We start from the raw sequence: 17,519 nt of genomic DNA, 5'->3' as shown, positions 1-17,519 counted from the left end.
CACCCATGTGGCAGCTTCACTAATACTTTGTCCTGGGGCAACGACCTTGTTTTTTTACATGTCAATAAAGACCCAGGAACACCTTTGCCACTATAGTAATAAGAAAGCCTCCTGACTCCCAAGCCTTGGCTCTAACCACCTACTTAGGTATTCAGTGAAGCAATGCGTACCAGAGGGGTATATATTCTGGTGTGCCCCAACTGCCCCATGTAGACCCTACTGACATACTCGAAAAGGTATCCAGTGCCCGCTGACGTAGTTCTTTCTGAAACAGTACTAACATGCACTAGGAACCTTTTAGAAAGCATTAGCTGTGTCTACACAGGGCAGTTAGAGAGCAATGCTTTGGATCATCCTGCAATTTACACCAGTCTAGTGCACACTGCCACAGTGTGTAGACAAACCCTTACTGTCCCCTTCTGTCCATAGACTTGCACTACAGTCAAAGTCCCCATGGTATTCTTTAGCAAGATTGATTTCAATTCCACAGCAAGGCTCAAAGGGTTCTGTTGCAGCAGTCTGGGGGCAGAAAACTTGAAATTCTGTGGCAACTGTATTTAAATGAAGGATGTATATAATTTGTTTTTGATCTAAATGGCCTAGGACCTGCCTACCTGAAAAACAGTCTCTTCTTCGGCAATATTGCCACAGTTGTGATTAAGAGAGACTTGAACTGGAGCCCCAAGGTGATAGAATATTTTCAGAGAGATTCATTGTTTTGGGAGCTATCCTCACTCTAGGTCAGAACAACTAGGTTCAGTTGATCTTCAAGGTGCAATACAAGGCTTATCTGAATACTCAGGCTTTTGGGGATGTACGGCTTGAAGAGGAGAGGAATTTTATTGGAGATTGTTGGTGCATTTAGCTGTTTCAGGTTGTTTTTTATTTTTGTCAGAGGTGCCTAAAATAATAAGACAGACGCCCTTTTGTGTATGTTTTTAATATACTGCAGGTTTTTGTACTGACAACGCATAACTGCATTGTAGAAGTTGTCTGGAAGTGAAGCTGGAGGTTTTGACAGCTTGGAAGGAGGTAACTGAGGCTGTCAGCATCTGTGGAAGAGTAGGAAGCAGTCTGGAATTATGGAACAGGCATAGCAGTTAGGTGATTTTGCTAAAACTAACAGCAGTGAAATATTTACCAATATTGACATTTAAAGCATAATTTCGGTTTCAGAGTTAACACCTCTGTGACAAATGGGTCAGTTCACAACTCCCAGAGCTATTGTTTCAGGCTATCTGAAGACTGGAAGGCAATGCTGCATCAGCTTGGGTTCACGTTTCCAAGATTACCTATGCAACCATGAGTCCGAGAAACAATTTTTTAAAATAAAATCATAAGATACTGGAGCACACTTCTGCAGCACAGAGTGCATTCTGTGTCAAGTTCTATGTCCAAGAACGCACAGGACAAAAAATTCACTTTTTGGAATATCCCTCACCTGCTTACTAAAAATCAAGAGCCATGCGGTTGAAGAAAAAAAAAATATACAGAGGATTTGCCGCTAGAAAAGTATCTTAAGAAACTTGCCTGTTGGGGGTGCTGGACTATGAGCAATGGTCCTGTTCTCATCATGCTCTACAGTGCTATTGATATCTGGCTCTATGACAGGAGGTCGACATTCCATGATCTTACAAGTATAAACACAGCGCTTCCGAGCATCTGTTGTGCTCCAGTACACCCTGGAACACCTGGAAAATATTTAGAAAATAAAATAAATATTGTCACTAATATAGAGAGAGACCTCCACATTCCTGTCTTCAGTTTTCATCTTCTCAAAACTCCGGAGGCTATATGCTTCCTGTACTATTTGGAGTCATTCCATCCAAACCCCAAGGTTCTTGAGCAGTTTTTGCTTAAGCAAGCTACCATAAGCTTCAATGGAAATTTCCCTGAATAAAGACCTATGGATCTAGCCCTTTACTGATAAGAAGTACAGTAAGATCTACTCAATGATGAAACAGTTTGTACTTACTGATAACCAATGGGGAACAGCTTGTCTTCACAGTCTGACAGATCATTCAGAATTCCTAAGCAGTCTATAGTCATTGAACCTAAACCAGAAAGAGAACAAGAAGAGTTCTAGAAGAGAGAGGAGATCAGATTCCAGCACCAAAAGACAGAACAAATGCCAAGAGACACAGGCCTTACCAATCATCATGTGGATGTTTTCTGGCTCCAGGCCACTAAGAAATTTTCTTCTCAAACTGATCCCTTCGAAGTCCACAAAAACTCTTCTAAGAACTTCAAACCCATTCTCCGGTACCACCTAGAGCAAGAAACCCCCCCCAAGCAACATATTAATTTTAAAGGAAACATTATGCATGTTTCACACAGTCTCGCTCAATGGATACGTGATTTGGTCTCTCAGATGGAGCTGTGTGGAGATTTATACAGCACTTGCCCCACCTGTTCAGAGCGCTTAGTCACATCACTAACCTCTCTTCCCCACTAGTGTGTCAGGTCCTTACTCTCATGAAGGACACATTCACCTAAACCTTTTAAGAAATAAAAATGCTGATTGCTAGTTCTCCCAAGCCTTAGACAAAAAGGGGTGTGAGTGTGTGATCTCACCTCTCCTTTGATCAAGTCGCGATGCCGCTGGCAGTACACTTTCTTATCGTCCAGAAAGACACAGTTCTTGGCTCGGGAGCACATGAAGTGATAGTTGCTTGTGCAGGAAGTGAGGCAGCAGCCTACTGTGGCGCCCGACTTTTGGCAGAACTCGCATCTCTACAAAGCCGAAGCGTGGAACAATGACAAAGACGCATTTCTGAACAAATCATCACGTCGCTATCACTTGTTTCTTTCACAGACCGAAAAAGGGGTTTAGACTTTGAATGAGCTTGTGTTAATGAAAGTCAAAAATTATACAATGAGCTATTTTGCCTAGGCTCACACCCACAAACCCATCCACAGGAGACAGAGCACACATGTGCAGGCGGGTGGAGGGGGAAACGGGGTGGGGGTGTTGTGTTTGCAGGGGAGAAAAGAAAATTCCCTGAAGAACATATTAATTTCCACCTAAACTCTGGGTCCCTCAAAATCCACAGAGATGCCATCTTGCTTACCCTTCAAGACAAGAACCACACAGGTATTCTTGAATGAAGCCTGCACAACTAAGTTGTTCATGGGCACCCCTGACCTAGAAATGGCAACTACTCTCTCCTGTGGGGCTTGCTGCTGACCAAAATACAAGCACAATTTATCACTATTTTTGAAGCTTTAATATGAAAACCATTGTTTAGGGAGAAATGATGCAATACCAAGATTTGGCCAAATTACTTCAATTGGATTTATGCAATTGCCTTCAGCCCCATTTCCTTTCTTCTAGAAAGAAAGCAGCCACTGTGTCACAATAAGAAGGTTACTCCATTTTCCAAGTCTGGTCAGAATTTAGAAAAACCTTTTGCAGAGTTTATTATGATGGCTCTCTCTGTACGTGAGAGCTCTAAAAAGTAACCAACCTACACTGGATTTTATGAATATCCTCAAATGGCAAGCAGCCATTTCGGCTTAGTCAAAAACTTATTTTGAACTAACACCCTTCAGCCCAGTTATCCTGGAATTTTGATCTAGGAATAGCATTTTTCTCTTACCCAAGCCTCACTAGAATCAAGGCAAATGGAGACAGAGATGAACCAGAAAGTCCTAACTATATATAGCCGCAGTTCTCAAACTGTGGTTCAGGTTGCAAACCCATTTTAATGGGGTTGCCAGGGCTGGTGTTAGACTTGCTGGGGCCTGGGGCTCAGGCCCAAGCCCTGTGGCTGAAGCCCAAGCCCAGGTTGTGGGGGTCAAGCTTTGGCCCCTCTGCCTGGAGCATTGGGGCTTGGCTGGGGTCAGCCTTCAATCCCCCTTTCTGCGGTCATGTAGTAATGTTTGTTGTCAGAAGGGAGTTGCAGTGCAATAAAGTTTCAGAACCCCTGATATATAGCATGCATCCGATGAAGTGAGCTGTAGCTCACGAAAGCTCATGCTCAAATAAATTGGTTAGTCTCTAAGGTGCCACAAGTACTCCTTTTCTTTTTGCGAATACAGACTAACACGGCTGTTACTCTGAAGCATGTAGTTATATATTTCATATTTTAGTGCAACATTTAGCCGTGCAATTGACATCCCTCGTCGCTGCTATTTATTTTAAAATAAAAGCCATGGTTCTAAAGTGCTGAACTCACAAAGAATTTGTTCATGGGAGATTCCCCTGAAAAATTCTGAGTCCATAAAGTGTTGCCCTCCTATTACAAGCAAATTAACCCTTTGGTCTCCAACATTTTTCCACACCAGGAGCTCACACTGCATCAGGAGGAAAAGTAGGTTTTCAAATGCCAGCCAGCCTAAGGACTAGCTGGGGAACATACTCTATGTTACAGACAGTGATAAAACTTAAAATCAGAAATCAGATTAATAATAGGAAGGGAGAGGAGGGAAAAACCCCACAAGAATTCTTTAGATGGACTCCAGTCTCAACCTTAACCAAGCCACATTTGCTTATACTCACCAACTGCTTCCCTCTGATCACAGCCATGTGTACATTTTTCAGAGACCCATCATCATCCTCAAACACTTCTGCTGACCATAAAGCACAGTTTACATGTGTCCATTCATTCTGGCCAATGTACAGGAGACGTCCAGCATCCTAAAGAAAAACATGTAATAAGTAGTTTTTCAAAGATTCCTTAGGACAGTGGTTTTTCATCTTTTCAATCTTTTTTCATTTGCAGACCCCTAAAAATTTTGACGGGATGTGTGCACTCCTTTCAAAATCTTAGACATTTCAACGAAGGTTGAAAACCACTATCCTAAGGTACAGCAATGCACAAAGGATCTCAGCAGATTTCCACTTGTACTGGATTTCAATCCACCCAAAAAGGAAGTTTAGCAAATTAGCACTAATCTCAATTTAAAAAAAGGACAGCCTAAATAGTAGTTAAGCTCCAATTTTAACCTGTTACATGCTCCATAGTTCTCAATGTGGTATTGGAAGCTGAAAAATTAAACTTTTATATCTACAGGTTTTCTTTCTGCGTCCCAGAATCAGAAATATCATCGGAAATGAGTGCAGCTCATAATTTCCCTCCATGCATTATTTGGTGAACTCATATCAAAAGGGTGACTCTTAAAATGCCAAAAAAAAAAAAAAAAAAAAAATTAAAATCTGGAATGAAAACCAAACCACTCTTGATCAGAACAAACCAGGCTTAAAGAGAAAGGCAAGCAATAATACTTTAATATTAAACTATGAACAGAGAAATCAGTCAGCATCTATCCTGTTATCAGTGGCAGCTCAAAAGTACATCCATTGTCACAGTCTGTCACTATTATAGAGAGAAAGCTGTGTAGGTACTTACGTTAGCACTGTCATCGCCATATTTCAGACAGAGTGCACACTGCCTGTTGTCTTCTACATCAGGAGGTGGATTAAGTTCAGGGCTATCCTCCCGGCTTCTATCAGAGCCTTACAGCAAAAAGAAAAAATGTTTATTGCTGGCAACTGGTTCTTAAAGAGAGAGTGGGGGAGGGAAATACTTATTTAGAAAACTTCTCAGTTTAAGAGTTTTAAGTGCACAAATGTAGAAGAGTCAAATAGCACCATATGCAGCGTTCATTACCAGCCTGAGTGTTTTAAACCAAAGAGCAGGGTCAGTAAGGCAGACCTCAGGGGCTGCATGGCTACTTTCTGGGGAGAAATGAAAATGATAGTGGCCATGGCTCAGCAGAGGAATCCCAGACAACTGTTCAGGTTAAGTTATTTTAAGGTGTTCCTTCACAGCCTCCTTTCAGGCCAGGCACTTCTATGTATTTGTCTCTTCCTGGCCCAGAAGAGGCAGGTAGAGGGACCAGTAGAATGTCAGGTCTCACACCTAGTCCCCTAATCCTCCTCATGGGCAGGGAGAGAAAAGAAGATGAAAAAAAGACAGCCACCACCCCAACGGCTGAGGCTTCCTGTGCAACAGTACCATGCTATAGGGCTGCTCCCATTACCAACTGGAACCTCCTTTGATCTTGCTTGTGGTGTCTATCCTTGCAGCTCCTGGTGTCTTTAATGGAGCCACTCTTCTTCTGCCTTTGGCACTGCTCTGCAACTTCAGGTTGCCTTCTGTATCATGTCCCTGCCACTCTCCTCCCTGCCTCCCACCCCAGCCGCCTATGTCCTGCTGCCCTCTTCTCCTCTCCCTACAGTCGGCCCGTGTGCCCAGTTTATTTGAGTGGAGCTGCCAGGATCCTGGATGTGCCTCAATCAGCTCTGGCAAAACAGCAAATATGCTGATTGCTTGATAAGGTTTGAACTTGCAAGAGATCATGAAACCATTCACAGATTGTTCAAATACACCCAAGAGTTCTCTAAAAGAATGAACATGTACAAGTCCCTATGTGGAGATAATGCAGTCTGCCCCTTGGCTCTCAAGATTTTGAAGAAGGATGGGCACACCAGGGTTTGGGCCATCTGTCCAGGGATCTGGTTTCTTACTAGAGATAGGTGGTGTCGGCGGATGCAGCGGTGTTGGTGAATCTGGTTCTCCAGGCCCTTTGGGTTTTGGAGCTGGAATGATTTTCTTCATCAAAGGGGGCTGTTCAGTGTGGTTATTCTCTTCACGCTCCTGCCACTGAGCATAATTATGGTCAAGTGAAGGGGGCAGCACTGCATTCGGCAACATCCCACTGCTGAAAACGTAAAGAGGAGTCAACTGTCAGACCTGGCTCTACCGAGTGACCAGGACACTGTAAACAACCTATAGTCTGTATCCAGTTACAGTTCCCTTCAATACTTAAAACGTGTATATGCTCTCAACTAAAATCACTACTACCAATCAGTTACATTTCAACATTTGTGTTGCTGTCGTCTGTTTCCTTCAGGGATGATATAAACACAGAATGAAGGCTATGCTAGACAGAGGGCAGCTCACACCACATCAGCACACACTAAACCAGGCTCTATATCATGCTTTTAGTCTCTCAGTTTCAGAAGCACAAAATGCATCCAATAAACCCATCTGGGAATCTGATTGTTTTTTTACTATTAAGTAACAGCATGTTTTTCTTTTTTGCTTTGACAGCTGACAAACTGCAGGGTGCTGATCCTGGATGCAGAACAGTTACTTACTTGCTTGTTACTTTATTTGGCTCCCAAAACCTGGATTTTTTTACACTGAACCATGGAAAAACACGCTCCATTTGCTGAAATAAAAAAATGCTAGATTAGAATATAAGAAAATATTAATGAAAAGATCCAAGAAATTCATCCAAGATCCACAGGAAATGTGCAGATCTCAGGTTAGTCAAGAAGACTTCATTAAAGTTGAGAACTCTGCCAAGGTACTACTTAGTTCCCAAGGACAGCCAACCAAAAGCTTAACCAGAAAGAAGCTAAGTACACAGAATGTGATGAACTCTTTGAATTCCAGTGGCAGCACAAACAGCTAATCTGGAAGTTTGGGAATCAATGGACAATTATTTTTTATTATTATTTATTTTTAAAAACAGATCATTACATAGAAAGCAGCATTTAAAAATAAACTATATTCCTCACCCGAATAAAGAAGGACTTGACCATGCTATTAGCTTTTTTAACTTCTGGCTGCCCTCCATCTGAATTAATGGCTGCTTGAATAATCTTCACAATATCGTCACTAAATTCCAACTACAAGAAAACACACAGTTCATATCAGCATGTTACCCTCTTCTGCACACCTGCGACATCTCCAAATCCTTAGTCCACACGGTAAGCCCGCACTGAATGGGATGCTGCTCCTCAAAAGGTCAGATCCTGCCCCCTTTACACCTCAAGTCGCACACTGATTTGAGAACTGACTGGTGAGGTTGCTTCTAAGTGATGCGGAACATTCCCTCACCCAACACCGAGAGAAGCAAAATCAAAGTGTTTTATACAGTGTCTTCGTCAAGTTTTGCGGTTATTTTAAAGACACACAGCATGTGGTTGCAGTGGAAATAGAACATACGTTCAAAGGCAAGACTATCTTAAAATGAAAAAGCTTCTGAAAAAAATAAAATTGGTAAGATTAACACATTATTCAATGCTGGTTCCCTACAGAGCAAGCTGATTCAGTTACATTATCATTTGTACATATACTGCTCCCAAAACTTTCTTCTTTCCAGATATGAATAATTAATTTCCAGAGAACTCAGGTGAAAGCAAAATCAATGAAGTCACTGGACTACATATATTTAGTTAGAAGTAACACACAAAGGTATCCTCTCCTGTTTTCTTGGCTATAGATTTTTCCACCAGCAACTGTAACAATTGTAACCAAATGCCTTCTCAGTGTAAAAGAACATGTAACAAAATGGTGTAAATTTAATATTTTAAAGGCTTCCCTTTAATATTATTTAATATTTAATATTTTTTAAAGTTCCCTTGTTCAATAAAGATAGGACTTAGGCATTCTATGAGCTACTTCACAACAGATGGTGTTATCGTCACCAGAAAAGGGTATTTATTATAACTGAGCAATTGTAACAAGAAGGAGATGTTACCCCCTAACTTTGACATACCACGGAAGCGTAACCTCCTTGATCCATTTTTCTTTTCACTCCTTCCAGGTCCAGAGGCTGCTGCTCCTCCTGCTTGCTGACCTCTGTTAGAACAGGAGGATCTGGACCTTCAGGAGAACTTCTGGATGGGATACTCTCTTCTGTCTCAGGATTTAAATCAGGTGGCTTGGCTGCCTGTTAACATTAAAAGGAAAAGGTCAAACATTCTATATTCAGCGTTATATTGAGTGTAAGTCACACTTAAACACGCTAACTTTTTCTTGCAGAAATAAAGATAGGGTGACAAAACAGTCACATGTTAGTAGTAAGATCAGTAGGCTCAAATGGACAAAGCTCTGCGTCCCCCTCAAAAAAATAAATGGGGAAAATGTCTCTTTTTAAACTGATTCCTTCTGCTGACTTCTACCCTTACTCCTCATTCAGACATGGTCACCAAATTCTATAAAACAATTCACCGAAGAACTAAAATGTTGTGCAATCTACAATAATAATTCCCTTTGCTATTTCACGGTCAATCTTTATTCTTGCCCCTCGCTCACACCCTCCTGTTTATTATCTCTTTCTGTTTTGTGTCTAATTTAGACTCCTTCTTAAGGCATTAACCTATCATTTTTATCCAAAATAACATGCTCACCTATTGTGCTGTACAAAATAACTTTCTGGCAAGCTGCCAAAGTTTTGGACCAATTTTCAGACCATTCAGAAATGCAGCCACACAAATACATGCCTGCGGAACACCACTGCCTTCACATAATACTTTGTACTTGTACAGTGCTGTTCCTCAAAGTGATTTATAAACATTAATTAAGCCTATCGTCATCCTGTGTGGTAAGTAAACATACTCCATTTTACAGAAGGATAAAATGAGGCAGAATGGAGAAGGCACTTATCCTGGGTTGCACAGTGGCAGAGTAGGGAATACAAAACAAGAGACCTAAACTCCCACTGCCCTATAATGTAGTTCCACAGTGTCACTTCACCAGGAAATGATAAGCATATGTGGGAAGTTTTGATATTTTATTATCCCATTATTGCAGTTCAACTGTAATGGGCACGAAAGGGAGACTATCCCAGAACTGTGGCAAAAAAACACGCACACATGATGATGTCTGGACAGGAAAGCAAAATCATTCAGCAGCAGAGCTTAAAATGAATACATTCCAATATTTCACTGCTGAATTTAAGCAGCAACAAGCCCCAATTCATAAAAGCCAGCTTTGTGAACTACACAGGGGTAATTCTCCTGCACGTCTGCAAGCATTTTTACAATTTATTACACTTCCTAGCATGGGCGCAAGTAGCAGCTTGTTCACATGCAAAGGGGGGTGATCAGCGGTGGGAACACAAATTCATTTCCCCAAGTCTGACAACTTCTTACAAGCATAAAGTCTCCACCCTCAGTGAGAGGCATTGTTGCTGCTGAAGTCCCAAATTCCCCCTCTCCCTAAAACACCACTTGTCCTACACTAATTTAAAGATTACATATCCTTCATGTCTACCTATGTAGATTACCATATAAAATAAAAACGTTATTACATATACTGTGGTTTATCAAGTATAATGAATCAACTTCCCAAAGAAGACATGTAGCAACAGTAGAACCCAATCCAAAGATGGGCAACTCATAAAATTGTGCTCCACACAGAGGTGAACCCACCTGTCTGTAACGTAGTAAGTGACTGGTAGTCCTGGAATTTAACAAGGCTGTTAAAACCTGCTTCAAAGAAACTTGCAGCTCCTTTTCCAGTGCCAGCCGCCATTCGGCAGGGTGCTGCTCTGTGCAGTTAATGCAGGTGTATGCCACACTCTCAGGAAGATTAGAGAGGATTTCATACATCTCATCTGGAGACAAAAAAAATATAACAAACATAACCCGAGCTGCGTAACTAGAGGAGGGGTAAAGGGAGAGGCCAAAATATATATATATAAATAAAGGACCCACTCTATATACCACACTTACTTTGTCTAGACATACCCCAGTCTTTCCCATCAACAATCAATGGAGCTAGGCTGTTCTCAGTGGTAGCAGATGACAGAACAAGGAGCAATGGTCTCAAGTTGCAGTGGGGGAGGTCTAGGTTGGACATTAGGAAAAACTATTTCACTAGGAGGGTGGTGAAGCATTGGAATGGGTTACCTAGGGAGGTGGTGAAATCTCCATCCTTAGAGGTTTTTAAGGCCCGGCTTGACAAAGGCATAGCTGGGATGATTTAGTTGGGGTTGGTCCTGCTTTGAGCAGGGGGTTGGACTACTAGATGACCTTCTGAGGTCTCTTCCAACCTTAATATTCTATGATCTTTGCACAGAGGGTAACTGTGAAACTCAGCTATGGTGCTAATACGTTAGGTAGCTTGTGAAGCAGGATATCAAAATTTGCGGAAAACTGTCAGTATCAAACATGGGTTCAACTGTAGGAAGATCAGTATTTTTCTTAAAATACTGCCCACAAGACACAGTGGCTTAATTCAACAGACACTCCAGTAGTGACAAATGTCTAAAATTTGATCCCTTTAGTCTAGTGGCAACACCCATGCATTAAAAGTTTCCATATATCCATATTACTTGCCCAGGGACCAAGGGAAGCCTGCTGAGTAGTGAAGACAGTTTGCCTCACCTGAAAGATTTTCACATTTGGAGTGGACCCAGCGATCACACTTCCCACACTGCATCATCTTACTCTCATAGTCATCGTCATCATAGCACTTGTCACAGAGTGGGCAGAAGTTTCCTGTAAATAAGCCAGGACCTTCAATCATCATTCCAGCTGCTGCATACACATCACAAAGGCTGGCTGGCTACTTACTATATTGCTGAGAAGCAAACCCACTGAAACCTCCCGCCCAAATGCAAACTGCTGCTACTTCTACCCTTACAACACACAGAAAAAATAAGAATGCCTACAAAAATAAACTACAATCCATGTGGGTCTTACAATTCCACTATAAGGAGGCACTTCATTTTTACCTTTATTGTAAGACTTGTAACAAAATAAAAGACTGACCAGATAGCTTTGTAGGGAAAAGTGAGAATGAGAAAAAGATATACTTCTACAGGCAAAATAAAACAGAAAAACCTATCCTGCTAATCTGGAGAGTGGGATAAACTCAATTTCCCACCAGGGGTCTAGTCATTTACCCCTCCCCATATCATCCATACCCCTTAGATTCAGATCCTGAACTAACACGGGAGACTGAGGAGGAGGAGGAGGTCACCTAACCCAAAGTATTTGTTTTTTAGGCTATGTCTACACTGCAGCCCATGCCAGCAAAACTTATGTTGCTCAGAGGTGTGAATATGACATCCCCATGAGCGACATAAATTACACCAGCATAAGCACTCATGTGCACAGCACTATGCTGGCAGGAGAGCGTCTCCTGCTGACATAGCTTATGCCGCTCGTGGAGGTAGTTTTTTTTTATGACAACGGGAGAGCTCTCTTCCATCGGCATAGAGCATCTTCACCGCATGCGTTGCCCTGGCACAGCTGTACCAGTTCCGCTGCACCTATGCAGTGCTGTACGTAGGGTCACGGCCTGATTTATTTGTACCCTCTTCTCCACTCCTGTAAGGATCTTTAGTTTAGACAACAGTTCTGAAATAAACCTTGCAACAATTTATAGTGCTTATTATATGGAAGTCCCAAACTCGGTCACTAAGAGGCAGTGTTGACTTTTCTTTGCTAACCACTGGAAAAAGCAACCCTGCTTTCCCTGATTTCCCACACCAAAAGCTTCCTTGGTTTATGATTTCACGGATTCTTGGCCATGACACTGGGGTGGCACACTACAGCTTGGAATCAGCAACACTGCTCAGCTGCCTCATAGGCCATCACTTCGTTCTGTGATAACGTTTCCCTACAATGGTTGTGATCCCCTTGAGAATAGCTTCAAACTATAGTCACCGTAAACAATGTTGCAACCTCAGCCGTTCTGTACCTTTAGCAAAGAGTTTGGCACAATCATGACACAGTGAGAAGTCATGAGACCACTGTGCATCCCATCCTTTGCCTGGAGTTGTTGAACCACAGCTCTTGCAGCGAACACATTTGGTACAGATCTGTAAGAGGGGACACAGAGATTTGACAGGAGTTAGCATCTTTGCTATCTTTTGACGGTTCTAAAGATCCATTTCGCAATTTTTATTATTTAACAGCGGGGGGATGTGTGTATAAAATCCCATATATATGCATCTTTGGGTCCATGTTCTATGGCTAGGCATTTCCCTCACTTCAGACAACTTCGGTAGCAGAGAAGATGCTTCCCTCCTTATGGTAAAATGCTGACCATGCAACAGAAAATATGCTTCAGTCTAGCACTTTTGCCATTAGAAATTGTGGTACAATTAATCTCAAACCTCTCTTTAATTTGAAAAAAAAAAAAAACCATGGTTTTGGCAAGTACAAAATTCTTAAGACATTCTGTACAACCTCTTGTTTTAGATGAGGGGCTAATGTAGAAAGTTGACAAAGCCATAGGTATAGCAGCATAAAACACTTTTATTTATATTACAGTAGTATCCAAAATGTGCTAGCCACTGTACAGAGGAATACAGTCCCTTCCCCAAAGAGCTAACAACCTGAAATACAAGAAACAGTCTAGCACATTAATCCCATTCACACCCATCACCATACCAGTGTCCACTGACAGTAACGTCAGAATGGAAACTTATGTGTTTACTTACTAATATAAGGGAATTCCCTGGCCCCTGTGCACTCATTATGAATCCTCTCGAGCAAACTAAGGCTAAAAGACAGGTGTCTCCTACAAAAGGTTTTTTCCTCACCTTACCTGATCACTCTCGTTACAGTGCGTATGGTAACACCCATTGTTTCATGTTCTCTGTGTATATAAATCTCTCCACTGTATTTTCCACTGAATGCATCTGATGAAGTGAGCTGTAGCTCACGAAAGCTTATGCTCATATAAATTGGTTAGTCTCTAAGGTGCCACAAGTCCTCCTTTTCTTTTTGTGTCTCCTCTTGTATCCCTGCCCTTCTTCATTCACACAGTGCTAGAGAGTTCATTCACCATGAGAACATTCAAAAGCCAGCCTTTAATAATAAAACTTTTTCCAAATTTACCTTCTAAAACAGTAAGCATCCTTTAATAGGATATACATAGAATTTGTAATTCTGTCATAGTGTAAGAAACCCTGTCATGTATAAAAGATCTGCAGATTGAATAGCTTGAGCTTTGGCTGGTAGTTCCTAAGGAACATAAGTCAAGCAGAGCAAACTCACCCAAACTTTCTTTTTCTTGGTGGGTTTTGTTGGGTAGTTTGGTCCCAGGCACTCAGGGTGATAGCTGTTTCGGCACTTATTACACTCCAACAACTGCTACAGAAATGCAAAAATCCATTTTACACTAGATTCAATATTCAGTGTTCCAGGAATAGGTCATATGTAAGTTAGTCAATCTGAATTCACCAGAATGACAATACTATACTATCACATGCACTGAAAGGTTCTTTATCCCAATACTAAGCCCACAAAACATCCAGTCCTATGCTAAATGATTTAGATAAATTAAGCTAAACAGAGTTCCTGGAAGTAGTGAACTGATTGGCAAAGAAAACAGCATTCTCAAAATGGTCACATTTGTTATTCTTAGTACCTTTGTGGCCTGGTGCTGTCTCCCACATACATGACAGAACTTGCAACGACGACAGCACCAGTTTTCCAACTGGTCCTCCAGAGGGCGCTCACTCTCTTCTAAACAGAACTTGTGGAAAGGCTCACAACAGACCTGACAATACACAAACTACAAGGGGGAAAAACATCAGCATGTCAAGCGCTTTGTTGACTTCTCAACCAAACCCAACTGCTCCCTATTCTGTTTCTAATTCTGGTTTAGAATTCACAGAACAAGTATTTGCATTGAAATATTTTACACTGGAATTCACACACATAAACCACTTTATGACAGGTTTCAGAGTAACAGCCGTGTTAGTCTGTATTCGCAAAAAGAAAAGGAGTACTTGTGGCACCTTAGAGACTAACCAATTTATTTGAGCATGAGCTTTCGTGAGCTACAGCTCACTTCATAAATTGGTTAGTCTCTAAGGTGCCACAAGTACTCCTTTTCTTTTTATAAACCACTTTAAGCACCCATGTCGCAGTTGTAATGGCACTGTTAAACAGAATACCAATTGAAATTTATTAAATATTTTGGATGTTTTTCTATATTTTCATATATATTGTATTCTGTGTTGTAACTGAAATCAAAGTGTATATTTTTTATTATAAATATTTGTATAAAAAGAAATAGTATTTTTCAATTCACCTCATACAAGTTGATACTAAACTGGGAGGAGTGGTAGATACGCTGGAGGGGAGGGATAGGATACAGAAGGACCTAGACAAATTGGAGGATTGGGCCAAAAGAATTCTGATGAGGTTCAATAAGGATAAGTGCAGGGTCCTGCACTTAGGACGGAAGAACCCAATGCACAGCTACAGACTAGGGACCGAATGGCTAGGCAGCAGTTCTGCGGAAAAGGACCTGGGGTGACAGTGGACGAGAAGCTGGATATGAGTCAGCAGTGTGCCCTTGTTGCCAAGAAGGCCAATGGCATTTTGGGATGTATAAGTAGGGGCATAGCGAGCAGATCGAGGGACGTGATCGTTCCCCTCTATTCGACATTGGTGAGGCCTCATCTGGAGTCCTGTGTCCAGTTTTGGGCCCCACACTACAAGAAGGATGTGGATAAATTGGAGAGAGGCCAGCAAAGGGCAACAAAAATGATTAGGGGACTGGAACACATGACTTATGAGGAGAGGCTGAGGGAGCTGGGATTGTTTAGCCTGCAGAAGAGAAGAATGAGGGGAGATTTGATAGCTGCTTTCAACTACCTGAAAGGGGGTTCCAAAGAGGATGGCTCTAGACTGTTCTCAATGGTAGCAGATGACAGAACGAGGAGTAATGGTCTCAAGTTGCAGTGGGGGAGGTTTAGATTGGATATTAGGAAAAACTTTTTCACTAAGAGGGTGGTGAAACACTGGAATGCGTTACCTAGGGAGGTGGTAGAATCTCCTTCCTTAGAGGTTTTTAAGGTCAGGCTTGACAAAGCCCTGGCTGGGATGATTTAACTGGGAATTGGTCCTGCTTCGAGCAGGGGGTTGGACTAGATGACCTTCTGGGGTCCCTTCCAACCCTGATATTCTATGATTCTAACTACTGTAGTGCAATTTCTTTGTCAGGAAACTGCAACTTACAAATGTAGTTTGTTTGTTTGGTTTTTTTTGTTAAAAACTTCAGAGCCTACAAGTCCACTCAGTCCTACTTCTTGTTCAGCCAATCACTAATACAAATAAGTTTGTTTACATTTGCAGGAGATAATGCTGCCCTCTTCTGATTTACAGTGTCACCAGAAAATGGAGAATAGGCATTTGCAAGGCACTTTTGTAGCTGGCATTGCAAGGTATTTACGTGCCAGATATGCTAAACATTTGTATGCCCCTTCATGCTTTGGCCACCATTCCAGAGGACATGTTTCCGTGCTGATGATGCTCGTTAAACAAATAATGCATTAATTAGATTTGTGACTGAACTCCTTGGGGGAGAATTGTATGTCCCCTGCTCTGTTTTACCCGCTTCTGCGTATATTTCATGTTACAGCAGTCTCAAATGATGACCCAGCACATGTTCATTTTAAGAACACTTTCACTGCAGATTTGACAAAAGGCAAAGAAGGTACCAAAGTGAAATTTCTAAAGATAGCTACAGCACTCGACCCAAGGTTTAAGAATCTGAAGTGCCTTCCAAAATCTGAGAGGGACGAGGGGTGGAGCATGCTTTCAAAAGTCTGAAAAGACCAACACTCCAATGAGGAAACTACAGAACCCAAACCAGCAAAAAAGAAAATCAACCTTCTACTGGTGGCATCTGACTCAAATAATGAAAATGAACATGCATCGGTCCACACTGCTTTGAATTGTTATCAAGCAGAACCCATGATCAGCATGGACAGATGTCCCCTGGAATGATGGTTGAAGCATGAAGGGACATATGAATCTTTACCACATCTGGCACGTAAATATCTTGCAACGCCAGCTACAAGAGTGCCATCTGAACGCTTGTTCTCACTTTCAGATGACATTGTAAACAGTAAGCAGGTAGCATTATCTCCTGCAAATGTAAACTAACTTGTTTGTCTGAGCAATTGGCTGAACAAGAAGTAGGACTGCGTGGACTTGCAGGCTCTAAAATTTTACATTGCAGAAAAAAAAACTGCATTCAAAAATAAAACAGTTTTAATTCTACATTTGTAAGTTCAACTTTCATGATGAAGAGATTGCACTACAGTACTTGTATGAGGTGAACTGAAAAATACTATTTTTTTTTTACAGTGAAAATATTTGTAATCGAAAATAAATATAAAGTGAGCACTGTACACTTTGTATTCTGTGTTGTAACTGAAGTCAATACATTTGAAAATGTAGAAAACATTTAAAAATACTTAAATAAATGGTATTCTATTATTGTTGTTTAACAGCGCAAGTTATTGCACGATTAATTTTTTGTTGTCGTTTGACAGCCCTACTCAGAAGTTTCAACTGGTGCCCTGTTGTGTCTAGGTGGTCACAAAGCACGACAGGCATTTTTTCAGGGACAAACATATCCCCTACTGCATGCAACCTTGAACAGGCTGAGATACCTGTGAGGCAAAATTTTCAAAAGCATCTAAGTCTCACTGACTTTCAATGAGATTTGTGTTCCTAAGCCATGTTTGAAAACGGGACTTAGGTGTTTTTAAAAACGTTACCCTAATACCTAACATAGATCAGATCACTTCTTTTGGAGGACTACAGAACTCTTCAAACAGTAGCTGATTTTGTATACCCTGTGTTTAGATACTGTGGGACACAACGGGGTTAGCAAAGGATGGAGTTACAGCTTCTAGCCTGAATTTCCTCATTTTACATGATTTCACAAAAAAGGAAATGCATACACAATTGCTGAATACTTTGGTGCCTGTAAACATTCTAAGATCAACAGCAGAACAAG

The 17,519-nt window shown here is 41.4% G+C and overlaps 1 protein-coding gene across 6 annotated transcripts in view; it reads right to left on the bottom strand.

Moving 5' to 3' along the window:
* KMT2A (lysine methyltransferase 2A) overlaps positions 1 to 17,519 on the bottom strand; it is an 83,682-nt gene that overhangs the window by 20,081 nt on the left and 46,082 nt on the right. For 3 of the 6 annotated variants that reach the window (XM_073320939.1, XM_073320942.1, XM_073320940.1), the window contains exons 11-26: positions 14,127 to 14,273; positions 13,754 to 13,849; positions 12,450 to 12,570; positions 11,129 to 11,242; positions 10,475 to 10,588; positions 10,172 to 10,356; positions 8,515 to 8,688; positions 7,532 to 7,642; positions 7,106 to 7,179; positions 6,473 to 6,666; positions 5,352 to 5,458; positions 4,502 to 4,639; positions 2,575 to 2,733; positions 2,152 to 2,269; positions 1,976 to 2,054; positions 1,531 to 1,691 (exon numbers count right to left, since the gene is read on the bottom strand). In XM_073320939.1, coding sequence (XP_073177040.1) covers positions 1,531 to 1,691; positions 1,976 to 2,054; positions 2,152 to 2,269; positions 2,575 to 2,733; positions 4,502 to 4,639; positions 5,352 to 5,458; positions 6,473 to 6,666; positions 7,106 to 7,179; positions 7,532 to 7,642; positions 8,515 to 8,688; positions 10,172 to 10,356; positions 10,475 to 10,588; positions 11,129 to 11,242; positions 12,450 to 12,570; positions 13,754 to 13,849; positions 14,127 to 14,273 — 2,092 coding nt within the window. The remainder of the gene's footprint in view (positions 1 to 1,530; positions 1,692 to 1,975; positions 2,055 to 2,151; positions 2,270 to 2,574; positions 2,734 to 4,501; positions 4,640 to 5,351; positions 5,459 to 6,472; positions 6,667 to 7,105; positions 7,180 to 7,531; positions 7,643 to 8,514; positions 8,689 to 10,171; positions 10,357 to 10,474; positions 10,589 to 11,128; positions 11,243 to 12,449; positions 12,571 to 13,753; positions 13,850 to 14,126; positions 14,274 to 17,519) is intronic. The other 3 variants (XM_073320943.1, XM_073320944.1, XM_073320941.1) reach the window with 2 other exon arrangements.

This window comes from Lepidochelys kempii, chromosome 22 (assembly GCF_965140265.1).
Source record: "Lepidochelys kempii isolate rLepKem1 chromosome 22, rLepKem1.hap2, whole genome shotgun sequence".
NCBI lineage: Eukaryota > Metazoa > Chordata > Testudines > Cheloniidae > Lepidochelys > Lepidochelys kempii.
This window is presented reverse-complemented; position numbering and strand designations above follow the sequence as displayed.